At 39.0% G+C, this 27,629-nt stretch overlaps 3 protein-coding genes and 9 non-coding genes across 13 annotated transcripts in view; 1 reads left to right on the forward strand and 11 right to left on the reverse strand.

Moving 5' to 3' along the window:
- The window catches only part of LOC114459136 (E3 ubiquitin-protein ligase TRIM39-like), a 476,570-nt gene that overhangs the window by 193,478 nt on the left and 255,463 nt on the right, over positions 1-27,629 (reverse strand). The gene's annotated exons all lie outside the window — the stretch shown is intronic.
- Positions 193-264, reverse strand: trnaa-cgc (transfer RNA alanine (anticodon CGC)). The gene has a single exon. It is a non-coding gene; the product is annotated as a tRNA-Ala (tRNA).
- Positions 1,980-2,051, reverse strand: trnaa-agc (transfer RNA alanine (anticodon AGC)). The gene has a single exon. It is a non-coding gene; the product is annotated as a tRNA-Ala (tRNA).
- Positions 2,333-2,404, reverse strand: trnaa-cgc (transfer RNA alanine (anticodon CGC)). The gene has a single exon. It is a non-coding gene; the product is annotated as a tRNA-Ala (tRNA).
- trnaa-agc (transfer RNA alanine (anticodon AGC)) lies at positions 2,691-2,762 on the reverse strand. Its single transcript has one exon. It is a non-coding gene; the product is annotated as a tRNA-Ala (tRNA).
- Positions 3,044-3,115, reverse strand: trnaa-ugc (transfer RNA alanine (anticodon UGC)). Its single transcript has one exon. It is a non-coding gene; the product is annotated as a tRNA-Ala (tRNA).
- trnaa-ugc (transfer RNA alanine (anticodon UGC)) lies at positions 3,401-3,472 on the reverse strand. Its single transcript has one exon. It is a non-coding gene; the product is annotated as a tRNA-Ala (tRNA).
- On the reverse strand, positions 3,760-3,831 carry trnaa-agc (transfer RNA alanine (anticodon AGC)). The gene has a single exon. It is a non-coding gene; the product is annotated as a tRNA-Ala (tRNA).
- Positions 4,828-4,899, reverse strand: trnaa-agc (transfer RNA alanine (anticodon AGC)). The gene has a single exon. It is a non-coding gene; the product is annotated as a tRNA-Ala (tRNA).
- On the reverse strand, positions 5,537-5,608 carry trnaa-ugc (transfer RNA alanine (anticodon UGC)). Its single transcript has one exon. It is a non-coding gene; the product is annotated as a tRNA-Ala (tRNA).
- The window catches only part of LOC114459132 (NLR family CARD domain-containing protein 3-like), a 331,402-nt gene continuing 313,076 nt past the window's right edge, over positions 9,304-27,629 (reverse strand). The window contains exon 8 of the mRNA XM_028441486.1: positions 9,304-9,355. The gene's annotated coding sequence lies outside the window, so the exon portion shown is untranslated. The remainder of the gene's footprint in view (positions 9,356-27,629) is intronic.
- On the forward strand, positions 10,083-12,863 carry LOC114459151 (nuclear RNA export factor 1-like). Its single transcript, XM_028441507.1, has 5 exons — positions 10,083-10,346; positions 11,150-11,265; positions 11,348-11,390; positions 11,472-11,538; positions 12,764-12,863. The coding sequence occupies exons 1-5, from the start codon at positions 10,283-10,285 to the stop codon at positions 12,861-12,863; spliced, it is 390 nt and encodes a 129-aa protein (XP_028297308.1). The 5' UTR covers positions 10,083-10,282.

Raw genomic sequence — 27,629 nt, forward strand, 5'->3', positions numbered from 1 at the left:
ACTTGAAAAAATTTAGATTCGGATTTTTCTAAGAAAAGGCTATCAAAAGTACCCTAAAAACTAGTCTAAATATGATGTGCACACTTAAACTGGGATTAAAATGCAGAAGAGCATTAAAAATGAGAAAAATATGATATACACCCAATTTAGAAAGAAGGCATAGAACTTCACAGCCCATGAGCTATTGTTTTTTGGAGATGCCAGGGATTGAACCTGAGGCCTCATACATGCGAAGCATGCGCTCTACCACTGAGCTACATCCCCTGTTGTCTTGATGAAAAATGAGGAAAAAAAATGAGAAAAAAGTTGCAAATGCCCAAAATCGGAGGTAAGATAATAGTAAGGCATAAGACTTGAAAAAATTTGGAGTTTTTTTTTTTTTTTTTCTGAGAAAAGACTATCAAAAGACTCTAAAAAACTAGTCTAAATATGATGTGCACACTTAAACTGGAATTAAAATGCAGAATGGCATGAAAATTGATTAAAAGTGGCAAACACCCAATTCAGAAAGAAGGCATAGAAGTTCACAACCCATGAGTTTGTGTATTTTGGAGATCCCAGGGAATGAACCTGGGGCCTCATACATGCTAAGCATGCACTCTACCACTGAGCTACATCCCTGTTTTTGTGATTAAAAAAGAGAAAAAAAAAATGAGAAAAAAGTTGCAAATGCCCAAAATCGGAGGTAAGATAATAGTAAGGCATAAGACTTGAAAAAATTTGGAGTTTTTTTTTTTTTTTTTCTGAGAAAAGGCTATCAAAAGACTCTAAAAACTAGTCTAAATATGATGTGCACACTTTAACTGGGATTAAAATGCAGAAGAGCATAAAAAATTAGAAAAATGTGACAAACACCCAATTCAGAAAGAAAACATAACTTCACAATCCATGAGTTTTTGTTTTTTGGAAATGCCAGGGATCAAACCTGAGGCCTCATACATGCTATGCATGCACTCTACCACTGAGCTACATCCCCTGTTGACTTGACAAAAAATGAGGAAAAAAAAAAATGAGAAAAAAGTTGCAAATGCCCAAAATCGGAGGTAAGATAATAGTAAGGCATAAGACTTGAAAAAATTTGGAGTTTTTTTTTTTTTTTTCTGAGAAAAGGCTATCAAATAACCCTAAAAAACTAGTCTAAATATTATGTGCACACTTAAACTGGGATTAATATGCAGAATGGCATAAAAAATGAGAAAAATGTGACAAAAACCCATTGCAGAAAGAAGGCATACAAGTTCCCAAACATTGAGTTTTTGTTTCTTGGAGATGCCAGAGATTGAACCTGGGGTCTCAAACATGCTAAGCATGCGCTCTACCACTGAGCTACATCCCCAATTGTGTACACAAAAAATGAGGAAAAAAAAAAATGAGCAAAAAGTTGCAAATGCCCAAAATCATACGAAAGGCAATAGTAAGGCATAAGACTTGGAAAAATTTGGATTTTTTTTTTTTCTTTATGATAAAAGGCTATCAAAAGACCCTAAAAACTAGTCTAAATATGATGTGCACATTAAAACTGGGATTAAAATGCAGAAGAGCATAAAAAATGAGAAAGATATGACAAACACCCAATTTAGAAAGAAGGCATACAACTTCACAATCATTGAGTTTTTGCTCCTTGGAGATGCCAGGGATTGAACATGGGGCCTCATGCATGCTAAGCATGCACTCTACCACTGAGGTACATCCCCTGTTTTTGTGATTAAAAAAGAGAAAAAAAAATGAGAAAAAAGTTGCAAATGCCCAAAATCGGAGGTAAGATAATAGTAAGGCATAAGACTTGAAAAAATTTGGAGTTTTTTTTTTTTTTTTTTCTGAGAAAAGGCTATCAAAAGACTCTAAAAACTAGTCTAAATATGATGTGCACACTTAAACTGGAATTAAAATGCAGAATGGCATGAAAATTGATTAAAAGTGGCAAACACCCAATTCAGAAAGAAGGCATAGAACTTCACAACCCATGAGCTATTGTTTTTTGGAGATGCCAGGGATTGAACCTGGGGCCTCATACATGCTAAGCATGTGCTCTACCACTGAGCTACATCCCCAATTGTGTTCAAAGAAAATGAGAAAAACAAAAAAGAGAAAAAAGTTGCAAATGCCCACAATCGGAGGGAAGGCAATAGTAAGGCATAAGACTTGAAAAAATTTAGATTTGGATTTTTCTAAGAAAAGGCTATCAAAAGTACCCTAAAAACTAGTCTAAATATGATGTGCACACTTAAACTGGGATTAAAATGCAGAAGAGCATTAAAAATGAGAAAAATATGATATACACCCAATTTAGAAAGAAGGCATAGAACTTCACAGCCCATGAGCTATTGTTTTTTGGAGATGCCAGGGATTGAACCTGAGGCCTCATACATGCGAAGCATGCGCTCTACCACTGAGCTACATCCCCTGTTGTCTTTATGAAAAATGAGGGGAAAAAAATGAGAAAAAAGTTGCAAATGCCCAAAATCGGAGGTAAGATAATAGTAAGGCATAAGACTTGAAAAAATTTGGAGTTTTTTTTTTTTTTTTTCTGAGAAAAGACTATCAAAAGACTCTAAAAAACTTGTCTAAATATGATGTGCACACTTAAACTGGAATTAAAATGCAGAATGGCATGAAAATTGATTAAAAGTGGCAAACACCCAATTCAGAAAGAAGGCATAAAACTTCACAACCCATGAGCTATTGTTTTTTGGAGATGCCAGGGATTGAACCTGGGGCCTCATACATGCTAAGCATGTGCTCTACCACTGAGCTACATCCCCAATTGTGTTCAAAGAAAATGAGAAAAAAAAAAAAGAGAAAAAAGTTGCAAATGCCCACAATCGGAGGGAAGGCAATAGTAAGGCATAAGACTTGAAAAAATTTAGATTTGGATTTTTCTAAGAAAAGGCTATCAAAAGTACCCTAAAAACTAGTCTAAATATGATGTGCACACTTAAACTGGGATTAAAATGCAGAAGAGCATTAAAAATGAGAAAAATATGATATACACCCAATTTAGAAAGAAGGCATAGAACTTCACAGCCCATGAGCTATTGTTTTTTGGAGATGCCAGGGATTGAACCTGAGGCCTCATACATGCAAAGCATGTGCTCTACCACTGAGCTACATCCCCTGTTGTCTTTATGAAAAATGAGGGGAAAAAAATGAGAAAAAAGTTGCAAATGCCCAAAATCGGAGGTAAGATAATAGTAAGGCATAAGACTTGAAAAAATTTGGAGTTTTTTTTTTTTTTTTCTGAGAAAAGACTATCAAAAGACTCTAAAAAACTAGTCTAAATATGATGTGCACACTTAAACTGGAATTAAAATGCAGAATGGCATGAAAATTGATTAAAAGTGGCAAACACCCAATTCAGAAAGAAGGCATAGAACTTCACAATCCATGAGTTTTTGTTCCTTGGAGATGCCAGGGATTGAACCTGAGGCCTCATACATGCAAAGCATGCGCTCTACCACTGAGCTACATCCCCAATTGTGTTCACAAAAAATGAGGAAAAAAAAAAATGAGCAAAAAGTTGCAAATGCCCAAAATCATACGAAAGGCAATAGTAAGGCATAAGACTTGGAAAAATTTGGATTTTTTTTTTTTCTTTATGAGAAAAGTCTATCAAAAGACCCTAAAAACTAGTCTAAATATGATGTGCACACTTAAACTGGGATTAAAATGCAGAAGAGCATAAAAAAATGAGAAAATTATGATATACACCCAATTTAGAAAGAAGGCATAGAACTTCACAACCCATGAGCTATTGTTTTTTGGAGATGCCAGGGATTGAACCTGGGGCCTCATACATGCTAAGCATGTGCTCTACCACTGAGCTACATCCCCAATTGTGTTCAAAGAAAATGAGAAAAAAAAAAAAGAGAAAAAAGTTGCAAATGCCCACAATCGGAGGGAAGGCAATAGTAAGGCATAAGACTTGGAAAAATTTGGGTTTTTTTTTTCTTTATGAGAAAAGTCTATCAAAAGACCCTAAAAACTAGTCTAAATATGATGTGCACACTTAAACTGGGATTAAAATGCAGAATGGCATAAAAAATGAGAAAAATGTGACAAACACCCATTGCAGAAAGAAGGCATACAAGTTCACAAACATTGAGTTTTTGTTTCTTTGAGATGCCAGAGATTGAACCTGGGGTCTCAAACATGCTAAGCATGCGCTCTACCACTGAGCTACATCCCCAATTGTGTACACAAAAAATGAGGAAAAAAAAAAATGAGCAAAAAGTTGCAAATGCCCAAAATCATACGAAAGGCAATAGTAAGGCATAAGACTTGGAAAAATTTGGATTTTTTTTTTTTCTTTATGATAAAAGGCTATCAAAAGACCCTAAAAACTAGTCTAAATATGATGTGCACACTTAAACTGGGATTAAAATGCAGAAGAGCATAAAAAAATGAGAAAAATATGATATACACCCAATTTAGAAAGAAGGCATAGAACTTCACAACCCATGAGCTATTGTTTTTTGGAGATGCCAGGGATTGAACCTGAGGCCTCATGCATGCTAAGCATGCACTCTACCACTGAGGTACATCCCCTGTTTTTGTGATTAAAAATGAGAAAAAAAAAATGAGAAAAAAGTTGCAAATGCCCAAAATCGGAGGTAAGATAATAGTAAGGCATAAGACTTGAAAAAATTTGGAGTTTTTTTTTTTTTTCTGAGAAAAGGCTATCAAAAGACTCTAAAAACTAGTCTAAATATGATGTGCACACTTAAACTGGAATTAAAATGCAGAATGGCATGAAAATTGATTAAAAGTGGCAAACACCCAATTCAGAAAGAAGGCATAGAACTTCACAACCCATGAGCTATTGTTTTTTGGAGATGCCAGGGATTGAACCTGGGGCCTCATACATGCTAAGCATGTGCTCTACCACTGAGCTACATCCCCAATTGTGTTCAAAGAAAATGAGAAAAAAAAAAAAGAGAAAAAAGTTGCAAATGCCCACAATCGGAGGGAAGGCAATAGTAAGGCATAAGACTTGAAAAAATTTAGATTTGGATTTTTCTAAGAAAAGGCTATCAAAAGTACCCTAAAAACTAGTCTAAATATGATGTGCACACTTAAACTGGAATTAAAATGCAGAATGGCATGAAAATTGATTAAAAGTGGCAAACACCCAATTCAGAAAGAAGGCATAGAACTTCACAATCCAGGAGTTTGTGTTTTTTGGAGATCCCAGGGAATGAACCTGGGGCCTCATACATGCAAAGCATGCACTCTACCACTGACCTACATCCCCTGTTGTCTAGACAAAAAATGAGAAAAAAAAAATTTGAGAAATAAGCTGCAAATGCCCAAAATCAGAGGTAGGGTAATAATAAGGCATAAGACTTAAAAAAAATTTGGAGTTTTCTTTTTTTTCTGATAAAAGGCTATCAAAAGACCCTAAAAACTAGTCTAAATATGATGTGCACACTTAAACTGGGATTAAAATGCAGAAGAGCATAAAAAATGAGAAAAATGTGACAAACACCCATTGCAGAAAGAAGGCATAGAACTTCACAATCCATGAGTTCTTACTTTTTGGAGATGCCAGCGATTGAACCTGGGGCCTCATACATGCAAAGCATGCACTCTACCACTGAGCTACATCCCCAATTGTGTTCACAAAAAATGAGAAACAAAAAAAAAAGAGCAAAAAGTTGCAAATGCCCACAATCGGAGGGAAGGCAATAGTAAGGCATAAGACTTGAAAAAATTTAGATTTGGATTTTTCTGAGAAAAGGCTTTTACAACTGTGATAATCACATCCTTACAAAACCTTTTGGGCAGAGCTATGGTGTGGTCCCTCCCCATGCCCTCCTACTAATCTACAGGCAGCAAGACATATTAAAAGGTTAGATTCTATGGAATCACAGGAAAGCCAAAATTAAAAGGAAATGCATGTGGAAATGGACCACTACTGGGTTAAAACCAAACAACCATCCAACAAAGTGAACCAGTCCAAGTTCCTCCATCAGATCCACCCAACGTTCTACAAACACGGAACAGAGATGAACCTGTAGCAACGATTATGAACTGGAAACTCAACTAAAGCTAACTATGCTAAGCTAACCCACCGACACACAGACATGGTTAATGCTAACCACTCCATATAAGGACCAATAGACCAAGTTAAAAAAAAATAAATAAACGTCTTTTACTGTCATAAAACCACTGAGCCATTGATTTGTTTATGATCAGATTAAACACTTGTATGGAAGAATAAAAGCTAAACATGTCACATGTTGTGTGGAATAAATATAAACTAATGTCACTATTAATTCATCCCAACTTGGTAAATGGACTTGATTTTATATAGAGCTTTATCACCACTGAAACAGTGGCGCTAGTCGACCACTGGGAGCAACTTAGGGTTCAGTGTCTTGCCCAAGGACACTTCGACACATAGTCAGGTACTGGGATCGAACCCCCAACCTCTCGATCGGAGGACGACCCACTACCACCTGAACCACGGTCACCTTTGTGAGCGCAATATTTTTAATTATATTTCATCAGCAGTAAAAACACTATTGAAGTTATTTGTGATTTTTTTAATAATAATAATTATATTTCAAGTGAGGAAATAAATGAATTACATACAGTAACACTACATACAGTAACACTAATAGTGATCCACATGCACAAATATTTTTCTCCATACACTTATGTGTATGTAAATACAGGTAATTACCTGTTTAAAGGATGATGTATCATGCCTTATATTACACTTTATATGATTAAAAATGTTATTTAAGCATTGGATTGACACCTCAAGTTAAATGTTGTTTGTATTTAATGAGCAGAGAAATGTTGCACTAAGTGTTCTACTAAATAAATGGAGAGTAAAGTTATTCGTCTGGTTTTTTTCTTTTTTTTCTGCTGATCAGAAAAATGATCCGATCCGTGAATCAAAACCGTGATACGATCAGAACCGTTCGTTTTTTGATCCGTTGTACCACTACTAGTCAGCATGTCAGCATTACAGACACCAAAGAATTATTAAGTGCTTAAACAGGTCAGAAATACGCTCCGTAATATCACCCAGGCCTAATGTAACCAAAGCAGAAACGTTTTATCTTATAAAGGATATGATTGTATAAACTGTGTGAAATGAGGCGTTTAAACACTGTTTAAAGTAGGATTTTATTATTTTGAGTGTGTTACTCAATAACAAACAAATCACTAGACTGATATGATGCCTTGTTATGTAGCAAGTGATGCTAATGCTACACCACTTTAGTTAAACAAAGTAAAAAGACTGAGACTAAAATAATACATTTTTCAAAATTATCAGAAAATGACTGTCTTAAATGATCTTTTATTCATTTTTTCTTATTTGGGGCGACAGTTTTAAGTAGGTGAATTAATTTGTTTTATTAGTAAATAACTTTAAAATAGTCTTAATGATTTGAATTAAAAAAATCGTGATCGTGATTTTACAAATAAAAAATCGTGATATGATGTTTTTCCCATATCGCCCACCCCTAATAAGAGCTAATAAATGTGTTTCACCATGTAGGAAAATGTAATCAGTACAAGGTAATATTAACGTATAATAATCTTACAATTAATAAATCTTGGGTTTTTTCCCCTTCGTGTTGATTTGTTCATATCTGTCCAAATATTTTTTTTAAAACATGAATATTATAAATTCAGTTAATCACATGAAAGTACATTATCTTACTAAGGGTTATATTGAAAGATAAGTCATTAACCAAAGCAATGTACAGGATGAGCTTTTAGGGTCCTGCCTATGTTATGAGTCCCGGTCGGTGACCACGTTAACAAAGAGAATGTCTGCAAAACACTGGAAAGTACATGTAGAGTTTAAGAGTAGGAACCACACAGCACTCTTGTCTTTTACCAGATTGTGTATATTAATTTTCTTTGAAGCTCATTTACAATACATTTCAATGTCCAGTACAAACAATGACAAATTAAGTCAAAATAGAATGCAATTCTATATTTATTCATCTTTTGTTATCCAAAACCATATGTAATTACTGCTTATTACATTTCCAGATGACTGATTGTAATACCAGAAATTTACACATACTGCAGCTTTAATGTGCTATAGGTTTCTATGTAAATAGCGCAAAACTCAGTTACTCTCCTGTGCCTCTAGCTATGGCTGGGCAAAAAAAATCGATTTAATCGATTCATCGAATTTGTAGATTTTGTCGGTGAGTAGATTAGAACAGCACCGCTCAATCCACCACTTTGTATCCCTGTCTTTATATTATATTTGTATTTTTTAGCACTTAAAATATTTGTACATTATGTAAATTATATTAAGAATTGAAAAAACTGTAATTAAAACTTTTGACCACTAACTTAATGAGTTAAAAACATGTTTAACTCATTTAGAAAATGTGAAAGCAGCTTTAAATATATACTTTTGTGAATGAAAAATGTAGTTTTACAAAAATAAAACTTTTCTTCATAACAAACTTAATCTGAAAACCAGAATCCAGACCAAAAATGTAATCCTGTAATGAAATCTGTACCATATTTGTGTGCTTATGTTACGGGCCCCGGCTGGCACGGTGTCCACGTTAACAAAGAGAATGTCTGTAAAATACATGTAGAGTATAAGAGTAGGAACCACGCTGCACAATCGTCTTTTCCCAGATTGCGTATATTAATTCTCTCTTTGAAGCTCATTTACAATAATACAGTTCAGTGCTTTCAATATCCAGTACAAACAATGATGAATTAAATCAAAATAAAGTGCAATTCCATGTTCACTCATCTTTTGTTATCCAAAACCATATGTAACAGCTGTTTATTACATTTCCAGATGACTTATTGTAACAACAGAAATTGACACATACTGCAGCTTTAATGTGCTATAGGTTTCCATGTAAATAGTGCAAAATTCAGTTCCCCTTCGGTGCCTCTAGCTATATATATTAAAGGTATTGTAGACGATGTTTAGCTTCCGGGTGGATCATCAAGACTATTGGTCCTCCTAATTGTCAATCATGTTTACTAAAGGCCGTCGTACGTGCTCGTGCCCGGTGCGCACCGGGTCCTTTGAAAATAGATTTTCACTTACCGGTGGAGAGTCTGACATAGTGGGAAAAGTGCAAATCTTCTTTTGTAAGGTAAGCTTGTATGACCGATGTCCACACCAACTTGTAAACAGAGCTGTGCACGAGGAAAACGGGGCTCAGAAGGTTCATTACAACCAGAAGAGACAGAAGACTTTTATTTTGTAGAGACTTGACTTGGACTCGTAATCAAAGACTTCAGACTTCTTTCTTTCTTTCTTTCTTTCTTTCTTTCTTTCTTTCTTTCTTTCTTTCTTTCTTTCTTTCTTTCTTTCTGTCTGTCTGTCTGTCTGTCTGTCTGTCTGTCTTTCTTTCTTTCTTTCTTTCTTTTGTTATGGTCATTTTTATATTCATCATCATATTGTCAAATGTATGTTCATGTGTACAATTTGTCATGTTTTAATACATGATGAATGCATTACTCTTTACACTTTTGAACAGCTGAATCATGATTAAACAGTACAGATCGTATTATTCTCAGTGCAGCACAGAGTCTCTGCTCACATGCAGATATACACTGACGCACACACTTATCAAGGACAGATAAGAGTGGCGCCCGATCTTCCTCACTTTTATACATGTCTTCATCATCCTCCAACATTTTCACTGTGGGAGCATCTGACTCCCTCCCTTTTGTCTCTCAGGGTTGGGACCTTTTCTTATCTGTATAAAACCTTAAGCTGAAACTGTTCGAGGGAGCGGCACTTCTTTCGGACGTCCGCCTGGACGGACGCTAATTTTGTTTCACTTTGTTCCATCTTGTACCTTTTTTCTTAGTTTTAGAATAAACCCTTTTTTTTATAAAACCATCAATGCTTCGCCTGGACTCCATCATTCAACCAGAGCAATAAATCATGTCTCCAAGTGAGGTCAACCGTAAATTCAGCCGTAACACTTTCTTTCTTTCTTTCTTTCTTTCTTTCTTTCTTTCTTTCTTTCTTTCTTTCTTTCTTTCTTTCTTTAACATTTATTATGGGAATGATGTTTATGAATTTTCTGGACATTTTGAGTTATTTTAAATAATAATACCATATCCAAATGTTAATATCCATGTAAAATAATACATACAATAGTACATCTTATTTTTTAGGACTTGCAGAAAGTAATATGTTGGCATTAATTGGTCAAAGTTGTTGTCTGTTAATGGTTAAATAGTTAACTATGATCATCCCTGATTTAAAAGAATGTTTTTAAACTGTTTTAAAGATGTTTTTTTTCCTCTTTTCTAGCAATGCATGTCTAAACGTTTTGATGGATCACAACAAGCTTTGGATCTGAACAGTATTCACACAGACACAGGTAACCACACCACATCTTTTGGCCTTAGATTATTCACAATGTTGACCACTTCCTTTGACATCTCAAAGGAAACACCTTGGATTGTGAATGTGTTGTTTTATATAGTGGAAGTATTTATCAATCACTGCTTTTTAAAACACAATCTAAATGGTTTGTGTTACTGGGTTAACAGGCTGGAAGCACCAGGTGATACTTTTATATACAGTTTACATTTTTGTGGTTAGAATTATTATTCATTGATTACAGTTGGTTTCATAATGTATTATTATTATTACTTAAAATGTGGTTTAAATATTTAAGATCTTCAGAATTGTGTTGTTTCATTACAACGTATGACTTGTAATGATTAGGGTTTGGTGCCGAAACCTGGAACGAGAATGGGAGCAGTTCCCATGGAAACGCTAGTAAGCGGGCCCAATAAGAACAAAGATGTTGGTGTCACACATTACTTGATACACATGACGTTGTTGCCGCTGCTCAGATCATTGATCAATGACCTCATTTCTAACCGTAGCACATACACAAAACACGGCCTGAAAGAAGGTGCGTGACATTATCCACCATAAATAAATGAATGTGTGGGAAACGCTGATGTGAAGTTTATCTAATAAGTTTATTTGTTGTTTTGAGTTAAATGTGTTAAATTTGACTCTGGAAATAAAAGGGAATTTTGAGATTTTGAAGTTAGTTTAAAATAATGATTAAGCACCAGAAGCGTTGAAAAAGTAGCGAGTAGTAACCGATACCCAACCCTAGTAATGATGGAGCCCACCTGATGTTTGTCTTGTTTTCACCTGCCCTAGCGATGTGTTTCCATCTGCTGAAGCACACACGACTGAATGTGGTCACGTTCCTCAACGAGCTGCCAAAAACCCAGCATGACATCATCTCTTTCACCGTGGACGTAAACGCCTACACAGTGAGTTCACGTCTGATCTGCCACACACTGAGTTACATCATTTATGTTGTTCACTCTCAGCCAAACTGCTTTGTTTTCACAGAATACGCTGCTGTCATTCACAGTGGGCGGAGTCTTCAAAGAAGGTCAGTATCTTAGTCGTCATGGTTTTAAGAAGATCCACTGCAACTCATCTATTCTCACTAACGCTTTCCTGGCTTTTTCAGTTGTTGTAGATGATAAATCTAAAGAATCTACAAGGTTTTTCATCACAGTTCCAGCAGTGGATTCTGGGTAGGTTACACACGTAAAACCAAAGTGCTCATTATCAGCTGTAGCTTCAGATAATGCTTGCCTCCACTAGTATGACTGGAATGAACAAACAGTAAATACTGTTTCACCACATGTGTTTTCTGTGTATTCCTATATTTACCTAATGTATATTTATTTGTCCATAAAATAAAATGATAAACAATAATGCTTTTACACAACAACCATTGTTATTGTAGAGATTACTAGGGATGGGCACCTTTCACATTTGTGTGTTGTGCTTTACACCTTTGGAAAGGTCTCAATAAACTCTATAACATATCAAAAACTCAGACCTCTAGCACCATCTACTGGGAAGTTACTCAAGTTCATCTCTGAAGGCCCACACCTCAGACCCCTGGAGGCCCGGAAGGGAACCGACGAGAGGTCCGGTTCTCACATATGTTAAGGGGCCCGTTAAGCCGATATAGGAACAGTTGACCCCATCTCGATAGCACCTTGCGTTCCTGAGTTATAACCATTTTTCCAGATTTCCCTGTCAGCACTTTTTACTGGCAGCCATTTTTTTTTAGACCAAATGGTCAATAACTTTTGATAGGAAGATGCCACAAACTTGTGCTTTACATCGTTGAAAAGGTCTCAATGAGCTCTAAAACATATTAAAAGAAATCAGACCTCCAGCGCCTTCTAGTGGCGAATTAGGCAAGAGAAGAAAATGTGAAATTCCACTGATGAGGTGTATCTCAGCTTGTGTATGTGCCACAAACTTGTGCTTTACATCGTTGAAAAGGTCTCAATAAACTCTAAAACATATCAAAAAATCAGACCTCCAGCGCCTTGTAGTTAGGCAAGTCTCACAAGTTCATCTCTGAAGGCCCACACCTTAGACCCCTGGGGGCCCGGAAGGGAACCGACGAGAGGTACGGTTCTCACATATGTTAAGGGGCCTGTTAAGCCGATATAGGAACCATTAACCCCATCTCGATAGCACCTTGCGTTCCTGAGTTAGAGCCCAAAAGTCACCAAAGGTCAAGAAAAAATTTTAGAGGCTTCCGCACAGGGAAGACACCAAATTTTCAATAACTTTTGATAGGAAGATGCCACAAACTTGTGCTTTACATCGTTGAAAAGGTCTCAATGAGCTCTAAAACACATAAAAAAATCAGACCTCTAACACCATCTACTGGGAAGTTATGCAAATGTGAAATTCCACTGATGAGGTGTATCTCAGCTTGTGTATGTGCTACAGACTTATGCCTGCACGTGAAAGGGAAGCTGTTATCCAGAAACTGGTGTTGAAAAGTCTGCCACAGCTCCTCATTGATGAACAGCTGCCTGTCATCACTTAGAAGTGTTAGAATCCCGTCCTCCTCAGGCTGCACTCCATCAATGGTTAGCTCCTCCTCCACCTCTGTGAGACCAAGGTCCTGTTGTGATGAGATTAATTTACATTACAAACAAAACAGTATTTAAATAACATGTTGAAGATATGATACACAATGTAAAGGTAAACATAGTAGATGAACATGAGGGTGACTTTCCACAATAAGATCAGCTGGAAACCTCACATCTATGAAAGCTAAAGGTATTATGGGCTTGAAGCTTTGCAGGAATGGGAACAACATGACACATGAGAACCACATCAGAACCTTTTCAAAGTGCCTGGTTGAGTTTTATTTTTCACAGAAATGTACCCACATCTGTGGGTAAGATCATTTTTGTGTGCGCGAAGCACTTAAAGGATGACTGCTTCATCAACCTCCACCAGTATAAAGAAGGATTTACAGAAAGACTTTGTCTGATTGAGGGTTCAATTCCTTCTATCTTTGGAGACGATGAACAGAGCACTTCGGTAAGCTGTAAATAACGCTAAAAAGTGTGATGATAAGACGTCCCTGTCATTGTTTTGTTAGCATTAGCAGTTGCACCGTCTTCATATGTTAGCGCTGTGTGCTGGTTTTAGATCCTTGATGATATGGCCTACGTGATTTAATTTAAGTCTAAAGTTTTCATTAGTCATTTCATTTTGACGTTTTTGTCTTTGAAAAGACTGTATTAAAATGCATTTCGTGACGTTAGCTTGGCGCTAGCGTTAGCTCAGCGCTAGTGTTAGCTCACGTGTTAGGGTTCTGCAGGTTCATCATCTTCATTTTCATCTCGCTCCGCCGGGTCAGACTCTGGCTCGAACATGTAAGGCTGGAAGGACAAGTCTTCTGTTGTTGACATTTTGTAAATAACCTCTGAATAAAAAGTTTATGCACCGCTACATAGCCGTATCTCTTCTATCAAACTACAAAAATGGCCGAGCTGGGTGGAGTTGAACCGAGTGTCACCTGAAGAGGGGGCGGGGTATGGAGTGTCTCATTTGCATTTAAAGAGACAGCACCAAAACGAGTTGCTCTCAGAAGCACATCAGAAAAGGGGTAGAAAAGGGGTGGAGCTATAATAATGAGGAATTCCGACCCAAGCATTGCAGTTCCACTTTATATAGACCACAACTGTATGAATTATATGTAAAAAGGAAGGATTTAAAACTTTGATTTGTCCCCTTTAAGTTTGACACCTGTGCTTTAGATGCTTTAGAAAGCCTTTGATCAGTTAGTGTATTTATGTATTTATATATTTAAGTGTAGCTATTTATGAAGTGGGTCCTTTAATCTCAACTATTCATCCTTTATTTATTCATTAGATTGATTTAGAAAAGAAACTGTCAGGTTCTGTTGATTAACACTTTTGTTCTGAGTCTTTGTTTATTCTGTGTTCTAGTTTAACTCTTGTCTGTGTTTCAGGTGTTCCTTCTTGTGGCTCCACCCCCCAGTGATGTCTGTGTGCTTGGTTGGTGATTGATTAGCTCCCTCATGTTTCCACACAGGTGTGGCCCATTCCCAATCAAGCTTCCCTCACTATTTAGCTGTGTGCTTGGACACAGTATGACTGTGGGATCATTGTATGTTGTCTCTCCTCCTCGTGTCCTGCTGTGTTTTGTTCCCTGTACCTCCTCCTCATTGGATTTAAGTTACTTTTGTTTGGTAAATAAACATGGATTGGTTCAAGGAATGCTACGTCTGCATTCTGCCTCCTTCTCTCTCTGCGTTTGGGTCCACACCCACACTGGACCATGACAGAAACACTACATATTAATTAACTTATGACATATGTAAATATGATAGCAGCTAGCAGAGCGCTAGCAGCTAGCACTAAACAGAAACACTGATTGCATGGCAACAGTGGTCTATTAATTTATTTCATTGAAGTTTAATGTAATTTTAAGATAACTGTGTATTTTAATGCAAATGTAAAGAGTGACATCATAGTTCATGTTTTATACAGTTAGGATTAGCTTGATGTGTTCATTACTGATATTTTATAATTTATTGTTAAATCTGGAAGTTTTGGATCTTTTCACAAAATATGAATGTCAATAGTAAAATATTTTAGTATTAATAATAATAATACTTGATGAACTAAATTATCACTAGAGCCACTTTAAATGTTTCTATTTAGTATCAAAGTTACAGTTTATACTAAAGTCTTCAAGCTGCAGCTGTTCATGTTCAATTATTGTTGTTTTTATTTTAGTTAAGGTTATTAGTGCAATGCCTTTAATCTAATAATATTAATCATTTATATTTTGAACCTGTTACTAAGATCTTTATTTAAATTAACTTTTGTTTACTTGTTTGTGTGTGTGTGTGTGTAAATGGACTTGATTTATATAGAGCTTTATAACCACACTGAAACAGTCTCAAAGCGCTTTACATATCAGCTCATTCACCCAATCACTCTCACATTCACACACCAGTGGGACAGGACTGCCATGCAAGGCACTAGTCGACCACTGGGAGCAACTTAGGGTTCAGTGTCTTGCCCAAGGACACTTCGACACATAGTCAGGTACTGGGATCGAACCCCCAACCTTTCAATCAGAAGACGACCCTCTACCACCTGAGCCACGGTCGCCCACAATGTGTGTGTGTGTGTGTGTGTGTGTAATCAGACTCCCTCCTGTTTCCACTCAGGTGTACTGCATTACTCATCAACCAATGAAAACAATGAAACATCAACCAGTGGTGGGTAGAGTAAAAGTACTGTTACTTCATAATATATAATTACTCAAGTGGAAGGAAAAGCACTCGTAAAAATAAGTACTCGAGTAAGAGTAAAAAAGTAGTGAGTAACTTCATATGCAATTTATTATTTCCAAAACAAACCATCACTCCCCGAATAAGAGGCTTGGACATATTCATATTCTTCAGGTTGGACTGGTTCTACATATTCTATCCAGTGAAGTAATGAAGGTGTGTTCCAGACACACACACACACACGCACACACTCACGCACACACACACACACAATTGCCTCAGGGACACGTTCACACTGATTCTGTGTCACAAAGTCACATGTGTTAGAAAAAAGACACACAAACACCACTTCTACTACACATTATTTGTGTAAACATTTGTTCCTCTAGACATGTTTATTATGAAGATGAAGCGATCATCTGTAGTTTAAAGATGTGTAGCTCTGTGGGCCTGTACTACAAAGCTGGATACGTATATCCTGGATTTATCTCTGTTAGCGGGTTTCACCTAACCAAACATTCTCTGTCAGAGAGCAGCTGCACTATGAACTGAGATATCAACTCACTCTCTTAACCCAGGTGATTTCAGCCTGGCTACGTGCACGCTCCTGTGACAGGGGTGGGAAAGGACCCCCACACTTTGTGTATAGCAGCACAATACTGCACTAAGCTGTATCCCACCATCCCTGTAGAAACAGTTACATTTCACTAAAGTTTAGGAATACAAACACAACAAGAACAATAATAATCACTAAGCAGTTTTATCCCTATCTATCAAAACATGACTGTTACTGAAAAAGTACAGTCATGTTCATCAACCTTTAAATCTCAATGTAACCTTTAAAATACCAGAAAATAAACCACACACTCACAGGGAATTAAATAGCAAAATAATGTTTAGTTTTAGTAACAAAAATGTATTGACAAAATAAATAAACGGTGGTTGAGGTATTTTTTGTTTCTGTTTTACAATCACAGTTTGATTATCCCCATTGTCTGTGTGTTGTGTTTCAGAGGGTACTCACCTTGGATTAAAACATTTCTGGAATTTTACATATATTTCTTCATTTTCATTATTAGGAAAGATCTGTAAAATTACATCAGATTTTGTGTCCAATTTGAATATTAAAGAAATATGTTGAATTACCTTTAAAAACATATTAATATTGTAATATCATATTATGTTAGATACTTGTAATTCTAAAGGTAAATATTTAAATTACTTCCTGTTACTGTTAAGTTACATTTATTACATTGTATTATGGAAAATGGTCATAAACCTGTAAAAAAATACAGAAAATTGTATGTAAAATTACAGTTAAAATGTCATTAAAAAAAAATATATTAATGTAATCTTACATTATGGTTAATTAACCGTAATTTTAAACAGAAAACTTAAAATAACTGAAAATGTCTGTAAATCTACTAGCATTTCATTGTTTTAATGAAAAACTGAAAAAATCTGTGCAAAATTACAGAATTTTTCTTGTAAATGAACTTTATTTTTTACAGTGTACCTCCTTTCCTATCCACTGTTACTTTAGCCCTAGAAGTGTTTAAGTGGTGGCCATGCTAAATACATTCATATGCACAGGTCAAACTGTTGAACTGAGAGGCAGTTGTTGAATTTCATAAAGTCTCACCTGGACCAACCTTGACCCATGAATACAGACAACAAGTGAAGCCTGTTGCTATGGTGATAATGTCACATGATTACAGGGGGAGGAGCATTAAAGAAGACCATCAGCTCACACACTCACTGACTGTCCTATTGGATTACTCATTAAAAAAACTACTTTTCTAATTCATAATTTACCCAGAATGCATGTGTGTGTGTGTGTGTGTGTGTGTGTGTGTGTGTGTGTGTGTGTGTGTGTGTGTGTGTGTGTGTGTGTGTGTGTGTGTGTGTGTGTGTGTGTGTGTGTGTGTGTGTGTGTGTGACAAACAGTATACGTTGAGTCAACATCAATTAGATATTGGCATTTCAATCATAAAAATTCGACCACAAAACAACATTGATTCAATGACATCTTTTCAACATTGGTAAATTGGCTAGAATTTGATGATTGTTTGATGATTGATTCACCATCAATTGTCGACCTTAACCAAAAATCAACCTTTTTGACCATAAACATATTTTGCCGTCTGGGCCTTTACCTTTAGGATCTTCACCTTCATGGGCTGCAGGCCGTTAAAGGGACCAGAGCGTCACTATGGATCAAATCCTGCAATGTCATTCTAAAGTGAAAAAAAGAGGTCGTTTAAGTTGTAAAAGTTACAAGGTCATGATGAACCAACTACACAGTCATAAAATAAAGTCACATCAATGAACTGACAGCTCAGTGACTGGTTCACATTTTATATCACACATTTATAGAGTCTTTTTTCTCTAAAATTAGTGTTTTGATCATGTTTGTTTTACAGATACAGAGTAGCCAGTATCAGTGCACAAAGTAACAATAAGTGCAGGCTCAGATAATTATATACTGCATTTTATATAGATTTATATTTGACAAAGTGAAAGTATAGATTACAGTTTCTGAGATTGTGATAGAGTGGGACACTCTGAAGGGGATAATACTGGTCAGAGAGAAGGGCACAGAGAATATGTTACCAGTGTATTTATTATTGAAGTTGGTTAACAGGCAGGGATGATGGTGAGGGTACAAATAATTATGGGTATGTGTTTGGTTCTTTAAAGGACACAAATAATAAGATGACATTATTAATCATGTACAAATAATAATATGATTAATATCACCAATCATGTACAAATAATAATATTAACACCATTAATATTGTACAGATATATAAAAATATATATTTTAAGAATAAACATTGAATCAAACCATCAAAATATATTAACTCAGTCAAAAAACCCAAATAAACAGCAAAACAGCCAATGTGCAGGTATGTAAAGGGTTAATGGATAATGAAAGGATTCTAGATGATTCAGTAGTTTTTGTCTCCCTCTAGTGGAGGCAGGCGCGACTGCACCACATGGACCAATCACCTGAAGTGCGCATGAGCAGAGAGTATTAATTACATCTAGGTGCGTCTGACGTGATGCAGAAGCTAAATGAAATCTAGCAGTACAAATAAAAGATGTGTAAACCTCAATATAACACACAGGAATACAGTTTACAAAGCTGAATAAAGTTAGCTACACATTTCACAGTTTACCACAGCTTATAACACAGTCACATGACCTGTAAAGACCTAAAATACACCCAGAAAATATTCTAACATGTACATAAGATACAGGAAAGCAAAGCAAGTGGGAGTAAACAATGTCTAAACAAGTCAGATGATAATATTAGAGTCTTAATAAACAATAAAACTTACTTTAACTTAGTCACACACACAGAGAGCCCTCATCCCTTAGAACAGAGGTCTGCAACCTGCGGCTCTGGAGCCTCATGTGGCTCTTTGACTCTTTAGCAATGGCTCCCGATAGCTTTCAAAAACTTAATAAAATAATTAGTTATTATTTCTTACAGAGGGTATTGATGAATAATGACATTAACTTCAAAATAAAATTAGGATAAAAACAATTTGTTAACCTAAAAATAAATCACATTGTGCAATAACTTGCGCCTGTGGCTAACCTTAAGTTGTAATGAAATCAATCAATCAATCAATCAATCTTTATTTGTATAGCGCCAAATCATAACCAATGGTATCTCAAGGCACTTTACAGTAGAGCAGTCTTAGGGACGGACTCTTCATTTTATGGATACACACATATGCATATATACGTATATACACATACATATGTATCCCACACCCAACATGAATTCATCATGGCGGCAAGGAAAACCTTCTGTTAAGCAGCAGGAACCTTGTGTGGATCCCATTCCTATGATGAACAGCCATCCACGTTATGCTGTGTTGGGTGTGTGCAGAGGAAAGGGTGGAGACAGAGTTGTTGAGACTCTGTAACTCCACACTGAGGATCCCACGGACCTGCAAGACAAAGCCAGAAGGAGTACAGGAGCAAACACACAAGGGAAGAAGCAGACATAGAGGGAGTGTTTGAAAGAGGAATGGGACCCTCTCCGGTCCCTCTCTAACCTAAATGACCTCTCTCTTAACGCCCTCTCCAACCTCTCTCCAACCGAGCATGCCAGACCCCCCCCCCCGGCAGTCTATGCCTATTGCATCTTAATTATGAGCTATGAGCTGGTTCCTAACTAAAAGCTTTATCAAAGAGGAATGTTTTGAGCCTAACCTTAAAGGTAGAGAGGGTGTCTGCCCCCCGAACCGTCGTTGGTAGATGGTTCCAGAGAAGTGGGGCCTGATAACTGAAAGCTCTTCCTCCTATACTACTTTTAGAGACGAATGGAACAACGAGTAGTCCAGCATTTTGAGAGCGTAGTGTTCTGGGGGGATTGTATGGCACTACAAGCTCCTTGAGATAGACTGGTGCCTGTCCATTTAGGGCTTTATAAGTGAGAAGAAGAATCTTGAATTCTATTCTATATTTTATGGGAAGCCAATGCAGAGAGGCTAATACAGGAGTAATGTGATCTCTTCTCCTAGTTTTAGTCAGTACACGTGCTGCAGCATTTTGAACCAGCTGAAGTGTCTTAAGCGACTTGCTCGGGCAGCCTGCTAAAAGAGAATTACAATAATCCAGTCTAGAGGTAACAAAAGCATGGACTAGTTTTTCGGCGTCGCCCTGAGACAGGATAGATCTGATTTTAGCAATGTTACGGAGATGAAAGAAGGCAGTTCTTGAAGTTTGTTTTATGTGAGAGTTGAAGGATAAGTCCTGATCAAATATAACCCCAAGGTTTCTAACAGTTGTGCTTTGTGCCAGAGTAATGCCATCTAGGGTAGTTATGCTAGCATAGGTTTCTCTAAGGTGTCGCGGGCCCAGTACAATGACCTCAGTCTTGTCTGAGTTGAGAAGAAGAAAATTTTGGTCCATCCAGGCCCTAATGTCCTTTAGACAGGCCTCAAGTTTAGATAGCTGATTTGTCTCACCTGGCTTCATTGATACATACAGTTGGGTATCATCAGCATAGCAGTGGAAGTTAACAGAGTATTTTCTCATAACATTACCAAGCGGGATCATATAGATACAGAAGAGGATTGGACCTAGCACAGAGCCCTGAGGAACCCCATAGCTTACTTTAGTGTACACAGAAGACTTATTATTCACGTGTACAAACTGGTACCTATCAGATAGGTAGGACTTAAACCAGTTTAGGGCAGTCCCTGTGATTCCAAGTAATTTCTCTAATCTCTCTAGTAGAATATAGTGATCTATAGTGTCAAAAGCTGCACTAAGATCTAATAAAACCAGCACTGAGAGTCGTCCTTCATCTGAAGCCCAGAGTAGATCATTAGTTACTTTAACTAGAGCAGTCTCTGTGCTGTGTTGAGCTCTAAAGCCTGACTGGAAGTCCTCGAACAGGCTGTTGTTTTGAAGAAATTCACAGAGCTGAGCTGCCACAACTTTCTCAAGAATCTTTGAAATAAAAGGAAGATTAGATATAGGCCTGTAGTTTGCTAAAGTGCTGGAATCAAGAGTAGGTTTTTTGAGAAGGGGTTTGATTACAGCTACTTTAAAGGACTGTGGCACGTAGCCTATTGATAGGGATATATTTATTGTCTCCAACAAAGATGGGCAGACCAGGGGAACAACTTCTTTAAACAGCTTAGTTGGGATCGGATCTGAAAGGCAGGTCGATGGTTTGGAGGATGAAATAATAGAGTTAAGTTCCTGAAGTCCTATATGTGTGAAACAGTTTAGGTTAGGCCTATTTACATTTAATGGTACAGCAGGCCCAGGTGAAGGCAGGGAGTGGCTAATTTTATCTCTAATCTTGTGAATTTTATCGTTAAAAAATGTCATAAAGTCCTCACAGCTGAGGGCTAGAGGAATCATGGGCTCAATAGAGCTCTGACTTTGTGTTAGCCTGGCTACAGTGCTGAAAAGGTACCTCGGATTATTTTTATTTTCTTCAATTAGTGAGGAGTAGTATGTAGATCGACTATGTCGTAAGGCTGTCATGTATTTACTATGGCTTTCTTGCCAAAGTATTCGTGACTCCTCTGTTTTACTGGAGCGCCACATTCTCTCTAATTTACGGGTTGTTTGTTTGAGTGTGTGAGTTTCAGAGCTAAACCACGGAGCTTTCCTCTGACGTTTAATAGTTTTTTTCCCTCAATGGGGCAATTGAGTCCAAGGTGGATTTTAGTAGACTAGCAGAGCTATCGACAAGCAGATCCAGTTGAGAGGGGTTATAATTAATATCATAGTTATTTATTGGATGGTGCACTGAGTTTAAGGCAGCAGGAATGGCCTCTTTAAATTTAGCCACTGCTCTATTGGACAGATTTCTACTCGTAACTATTTTATTGCACAGTGCGAGATCCTCTAGGATAATGTTAAAAGATATTAAAAAGTGATCTGATAGCAGAGGATTTTCAGGGTAGACTTTTAGTTCATTAATATCAAGGCCATATGTTAGAACAAGATCAAGAGTATGATTTAAACGATGAGTAGCTTCATTAATAGTTTGAAAAAAGCCAACTGAGTCTATTAGGGACATAAAGGCTGAGCTCAGGCTATCACTATCTTTGTCCACATGGATATTAAAATCTCCTACTATCAGTATTTTATCAGAACTGAGGACTAAGTTTGATATAAACTCAGAGAATTCTGATAGAAATTCAGAATAAGGGCCTGGAGGACGGTAAATTATCGCAAATAAGACTGGCTGGCAGGTTTTTGATTCGATATGAGATAAATTTAGAACCAGGCTTTCAAAGGAAGTGTAATTGGCCTTTGGTTTAGGATAGATTAGGAGAGAGGAATGATAAATAGCTGCTACACCACCTCCACGGCCTATGTCTCGTGGCATATGAGTATTTAAATGACTGGGAGGAGTGGCTTCATTTAAACTAACATATTCATCTTGATACAGCCATGTTTCAGTTAAACAGAATAAATCAAAGTTATTTTCTGAGATAAGGTCATTTACTAGTAGAGATTTGGATCTCAGTGATCTAATATTTAATAGAGCACATCTAATGGTTTTATGTTTTGGTGTTTCTAGATTTGAGATTTTAATTTTTTTCAGATTTTTATAATTGATAGCTCTTTTATTTTTATTTGATTTTATGTTAAAATCATTGTGAAATATGGGTCGGGGGACTGACACCGTCTCTATAAAATAATATTCATCACCATCACAACAGTTGTCATGGCGATGAACACAGCTATCATGATAGCAATGGGAGGGAAACTGTCCTAAGGCAAGCGCAGAGGGGCGTGGAGGACTCCGCCTCTGTAACATGGTCTCATTCATGAGATGTCATAAATGTGCCATGTTTTCTGATAGTAGAGATGCTCCCTCCAAAGTAGGATGGATTCCATCTCTTCCTATCAGGTTCGGTTTTCCCCAGAAGGATCTCCAATTATCAATGAAGCCCACCTCGTTTTCTGGACACCACCTCGATAGCCAGCGGTTAAATGATGACATGCGGCTATACATGTCATCACTGGTCAGATTTGGTAAGGGACCAGAGAAAACTACGGAGTCCGACATTGTTTTAGCATAAGCACAAACTGATTCAATGTTCACTTTGGTTGCTTCCGACTGGCGACGTCGGGAGTCATTAGTGCCGACATGGAGGACTATCCTATCAAACTTACGATTACTCTTTGCCAGCAACTTTAGATTTGATTCTATGTCGCCCGCTCTGGCCCCTGGGATGCACCTCACAATGCCCGCTGACTTCGCTAGCTTCACGTTTCTCACTATGGAGTCGCCAATTATCAGAGTTTGTTCCCCGGTGAGTGTGTTGTCCTCACGGAGGGGGGAGAACCTGTTTAAGACGTGAACATGGTGGTGTCCCGAGCGGCTTTTTGACCTTCGACTATGCTTGCCACGGACAGTAACCCACTCATTGCTGGCCGGGGGGGAGGCTAAGCTAGAGCTAGCACGGTCCGCACCGGCTAGGTCCTGCTTGCTAGCTTCGGTTTTGGTATCAGGGGTGCGGAACCGCTTCTCCAGATTGTTGATCCTCGCCTCCATATCTAACAGTACGCTACACTTTATGCAACTACCATTGTCCCTAAAGGAGGACGAGGAGTAACTAAACATCTGACACACCGGGCAGGAGAGCGGAGGGGAGGAGAGAGAAGCCATAGGTGCTAAATTTAAGCTAAGCTAAGCTAAGCTAAGGACAAAAGGAAGTTTAAAGGAGATTGTACTGCCTATAAGAGGCGAGATTGCTTTTTACTTAACCTTCGTACGTTTAACTGTACGGTAAAAAATTATAACAAGTGTATTCAAGGCTAAAATATCAATGACAACAAGTTTGATTAGAGTTAGCAGAACACAGTAGTAGAGCGCTGCAAGCAGCGGTAAAGTGTAAACAGGAAATGATCGATACGTCACCACGATACGTCACCACGTCCACAACGAAATCCCTGGTAAGATAACTAAACTAACAAAAAGACTATTCTGGAAGAAAATAGATATGTTGCAAGAAATTAAATCCATTAACTCATAAAATTATTTGACATTATTTCAACTTTATAGAATTTTATACACTGTATTGTTTGCATTGAGAAGTTTTTTTTTTTTTTTTTTTTTTTTTTCTTCCCAGGCTCCAGAAGGACTTTAATCCTGGTGAGATTAGGCAAAATGGCTCCTTTGAGAGTAAAGGTTGCATACATACACGTATATCCACAGAGGTAGGATGGGGAGCACCGCTCCCCTCCATCCCCCTTCTTTTAATTACACCCCATACATTCACTGAACACACACACTCACACAGGGGATAGGGAAGTGCCTCTCCATTGGGGAATGGAGAGGCACCATAACAGGGTGGTGGGTTGGCTCACATATTTGGGCCTCTCCAGTGGGGGCCTGGCCCCTCTGTTGGTGGCTGGGCCACTACATAGAGTGAAAATACATCAGGATGGTGTGGTCGGGCGTGGCGGTGGGTCTCGGGGGGGCTTTGCTGGGGTCTCTCCTTGCGGGGTCTTTCCGGGCGGTGTCGGCCTGGTGGAGCGCGGGGACGCTTCCTCCCCTTGGGTGGGGCTTGGTGCTTGTTTCGTCGGCTGGTGGCCTTGGGGGCGGGCCCCGCGGTGTGCGGGCCTGGGGCGGCCTGCCTCGCCGGTGTGGGGGGTGGGTGTGCTGGGGGTGTGCTGGTGTCCTCACCGGGGTTGGGGCGGGGTTGCTAGGTGCCTCGGAGCGATGCTGTTTACTGGGGGGCGGCGCTAGCTGTTCCGGTGGTGGAGGTTGCTGTCGGCCGCCTGGTGGGTCTGTCCTGCCATCTGCGGACTGGTGGGTGGGTCCGGGGCATCTTTGGCTCGGGGCTGCGGTTCCGCACTTGATGTGTGCCTTTGGGGTGCCTCCGTCCCCGCGGTGGGGATCGCCGGTTGCTCGCGGGCCGGTGGGTGGCGCTGCTCCGTGGCTGGCGCTGCCCGGGGGGCGGCGGGCCCTGGGCTGCTGGCCTTGGGCTGTCCGGGGCTGTGCGGTCCTGCTGGGCTGTGGCCGGGTCCTGGGCGGGGGTAGGGGGTGCGTCCCGGGGGGCTTGGCCCGGGGACTTGCCCTTGGGGGGTCCTGGTCCCGGGGGGTGCTCCTGGGGCCCGGGGTGATTGGCTGGCTGGCCGGGCCGGTCCTGGCGGGGGTCTTTCGGGGCGGGTGCCGCGTGCCGCGCCCTTGCATACCTAATGGTACGGCCCCTGCTTGGGCAGTGCCCCGTGAGGCAGGGTGCTGGGGATGCACAAGGCGGTCTGGCTTGGCCCTTGGAGGGGGCCCTGGCTTTTAAAAAAAAAATAAATAAAAAATAAAAAAACTAAAGCCCGTGGCGCGGGCGACATCAACAATAGGTGATTTGGGGCGCCATGGGGGGCTAGGTTGGGGTGCCTGGGGGCCGGCGGGGAGACTCCCGGCGGCCCCCTGGTGCCTTATGCGGCTTGGGGTGTGGTCGTCCTCCCTGGGCGGGCTGCTCCTGGTGCTGCGTTCATTCCGGGTCCCTCTGGCCGGGGGTCGGGTCCCTGCTGGCTCTGGGCCCGGCGGCGGGTGCCCGCCGGCTGCCCGTTCGGCGTGGCTCTGGTCGTCTGCTGGGCGTGGGCTTCGGCTCCTCCGCTGGGGTCTCGGGCGGGGAGCTCTCTGGGCCCTCCCCTCGGGGGGTTGGGCGCGGGGGTGTGGGGGGGGTGGGGGGGAATGGGGTGGGGGGTCTGGGGGTTGGGGGTTGGATTGGTGGCGTGGTGCGCTGGGTCCTTGGCTCCTTGGGGCTTTCTCGGGTGTGTATGGGGGGGGCGATGGTTGCCTCTCGGTTTGGGATCTTGGGGGCGTTCGGGGGGCTGCCTGGCCGTGTGGTGGTCGCCGGGGGCCCCCGGGTTGCCCGCTCTTGCTGCTGGCCTGGCTGCTTCCGGGGCCCGGGGGCGGCTCGTGGGTTTTGCAGTGGCGGTTCTTGGAAATACATTTGTCATGGATGCACTGGCCTTGGGCTGTGGGATAACACTCATACTGGGCTCAACCACAGACACGTTGTTCCCAAATACCTGTTTTATGGAATTTCCACTCACTTCTTCCTCTGCTCACAGCCACCACCATTATTCCTAAGCCGCACACTGGTCACCAAACTGGCTTGATAACTCAACAATAAGCACAATATACACAACCACAATTTCACATCGCACCACTTGAAATCTATCGACTACTCCCCACCCATTCCATTTCCTATCTTGTATTCCTCTTCCCTGTTAACTTCCCCACCCCTCTCCAACCCCTCACCTTGGTGTAACACTGCCCTCTCTTTTTTTTACATCCTCCCTTTAATAAAGTATTTCTTACCCTTCCCTAGGGAAAAAAAAAAAAAAAAAAAAAAAAAAAAAAAGAGAGTAAAGGTTGCTGACCCCTGCCTTGCCAATGTAGTGTTAGTACTGAGAATGGATGCGCTCAGAAGGGAAATGACATAACAACCAAGCAGTTTCAGAATAAAAGAACTGTAAACGTAAGACTTTCTGACAGACTATTATGTATTGATTTTTTTAATTGTGCAAAATAGATAAATAAAAAAATAATTAATTAATTATTTTTTAATTATTTAAAAATTACTTTTTTTTAATTTATTTATTTACTTTTTTTTTTTAAATATGTATTTTTAGAAAGTAAAAGTATAATTTTAATCAGTTTGTTTTTTTTAAATTTTTATTATCACAAGACATTTCAGGTGACTCTATTTTATTTCCAAGTGACCACGACCCGGAGGGGCAGTGGGCTGCCAAGGTCTGAATTATTTTTTAAATTAATATTATTATAACATGTTTTAATTTATTTAAAAATGTATTTTTTTTATTTAAAAAAAAAAATATGTATATATATATATATATATATATATATATATATATATATATATATATATATATATATATATATATATACATGGGGTCACTACCCTAGTGTTGAAAAAAACGTGATTTAACCCACCAGGGCCGGCCCGTGGCATAGGCAGTATAGCTAAATGCTAGGGGGTGGCAAAAATAAAATTATGAATTACACAATCAAAGCGCTGATATTAGTATACTTAATTCAATAGTATTATTAATAATTAGTTAGTGTAGTTTTAATTAAAATAAAATAAAATAGTTTTACTCCCAAATTGATTGACAGTTGTCTGAAGCGTGACCCAGGGCAGCTGGACCAGATGTTTACTGTTTACTGCTGCAGCAGTGACGTCATGTCTAAACAACCAAACTAATGATCTGGTGTCCAGGGAAGAAAAACACAGAAAGAAGAGGAGGAAAATGTGGAAAAGCCAGAGGTAAGTCAGTGTTTGACTATCATGGATTAATGAATTGTCATGTTTTATCAAACAAGTTAGCAGAGCGACTATGCTAAGACATGTTAGCAGCTAGTGCTAAACACAAACAGATAAAATACTAGCTTAACAAAAACATTGGTTGCATGGCAACAGCAGTCTATTTTACTTTACACAGTTCACAAGCACAATTGAAGATTTACACATGATACTTCATGATAAATACACACAGATGTAA

This window comes from Gouania willdenowi, unplaced genomic scaffold (genome assembly GCF_900634775.1).
Source record: "Gouania willdenowi unplaced genomic scaffold, fGouWil2.1 scaffold_269_arrow_ctg1, whole genome shotgun sequence".
Lineage (NCBI taxonomy): Eukaryota > Metazoa > Chordata > Actinopteri > Blenniiformes > Gobiesocidae > Gouania > Gouania willdenowi.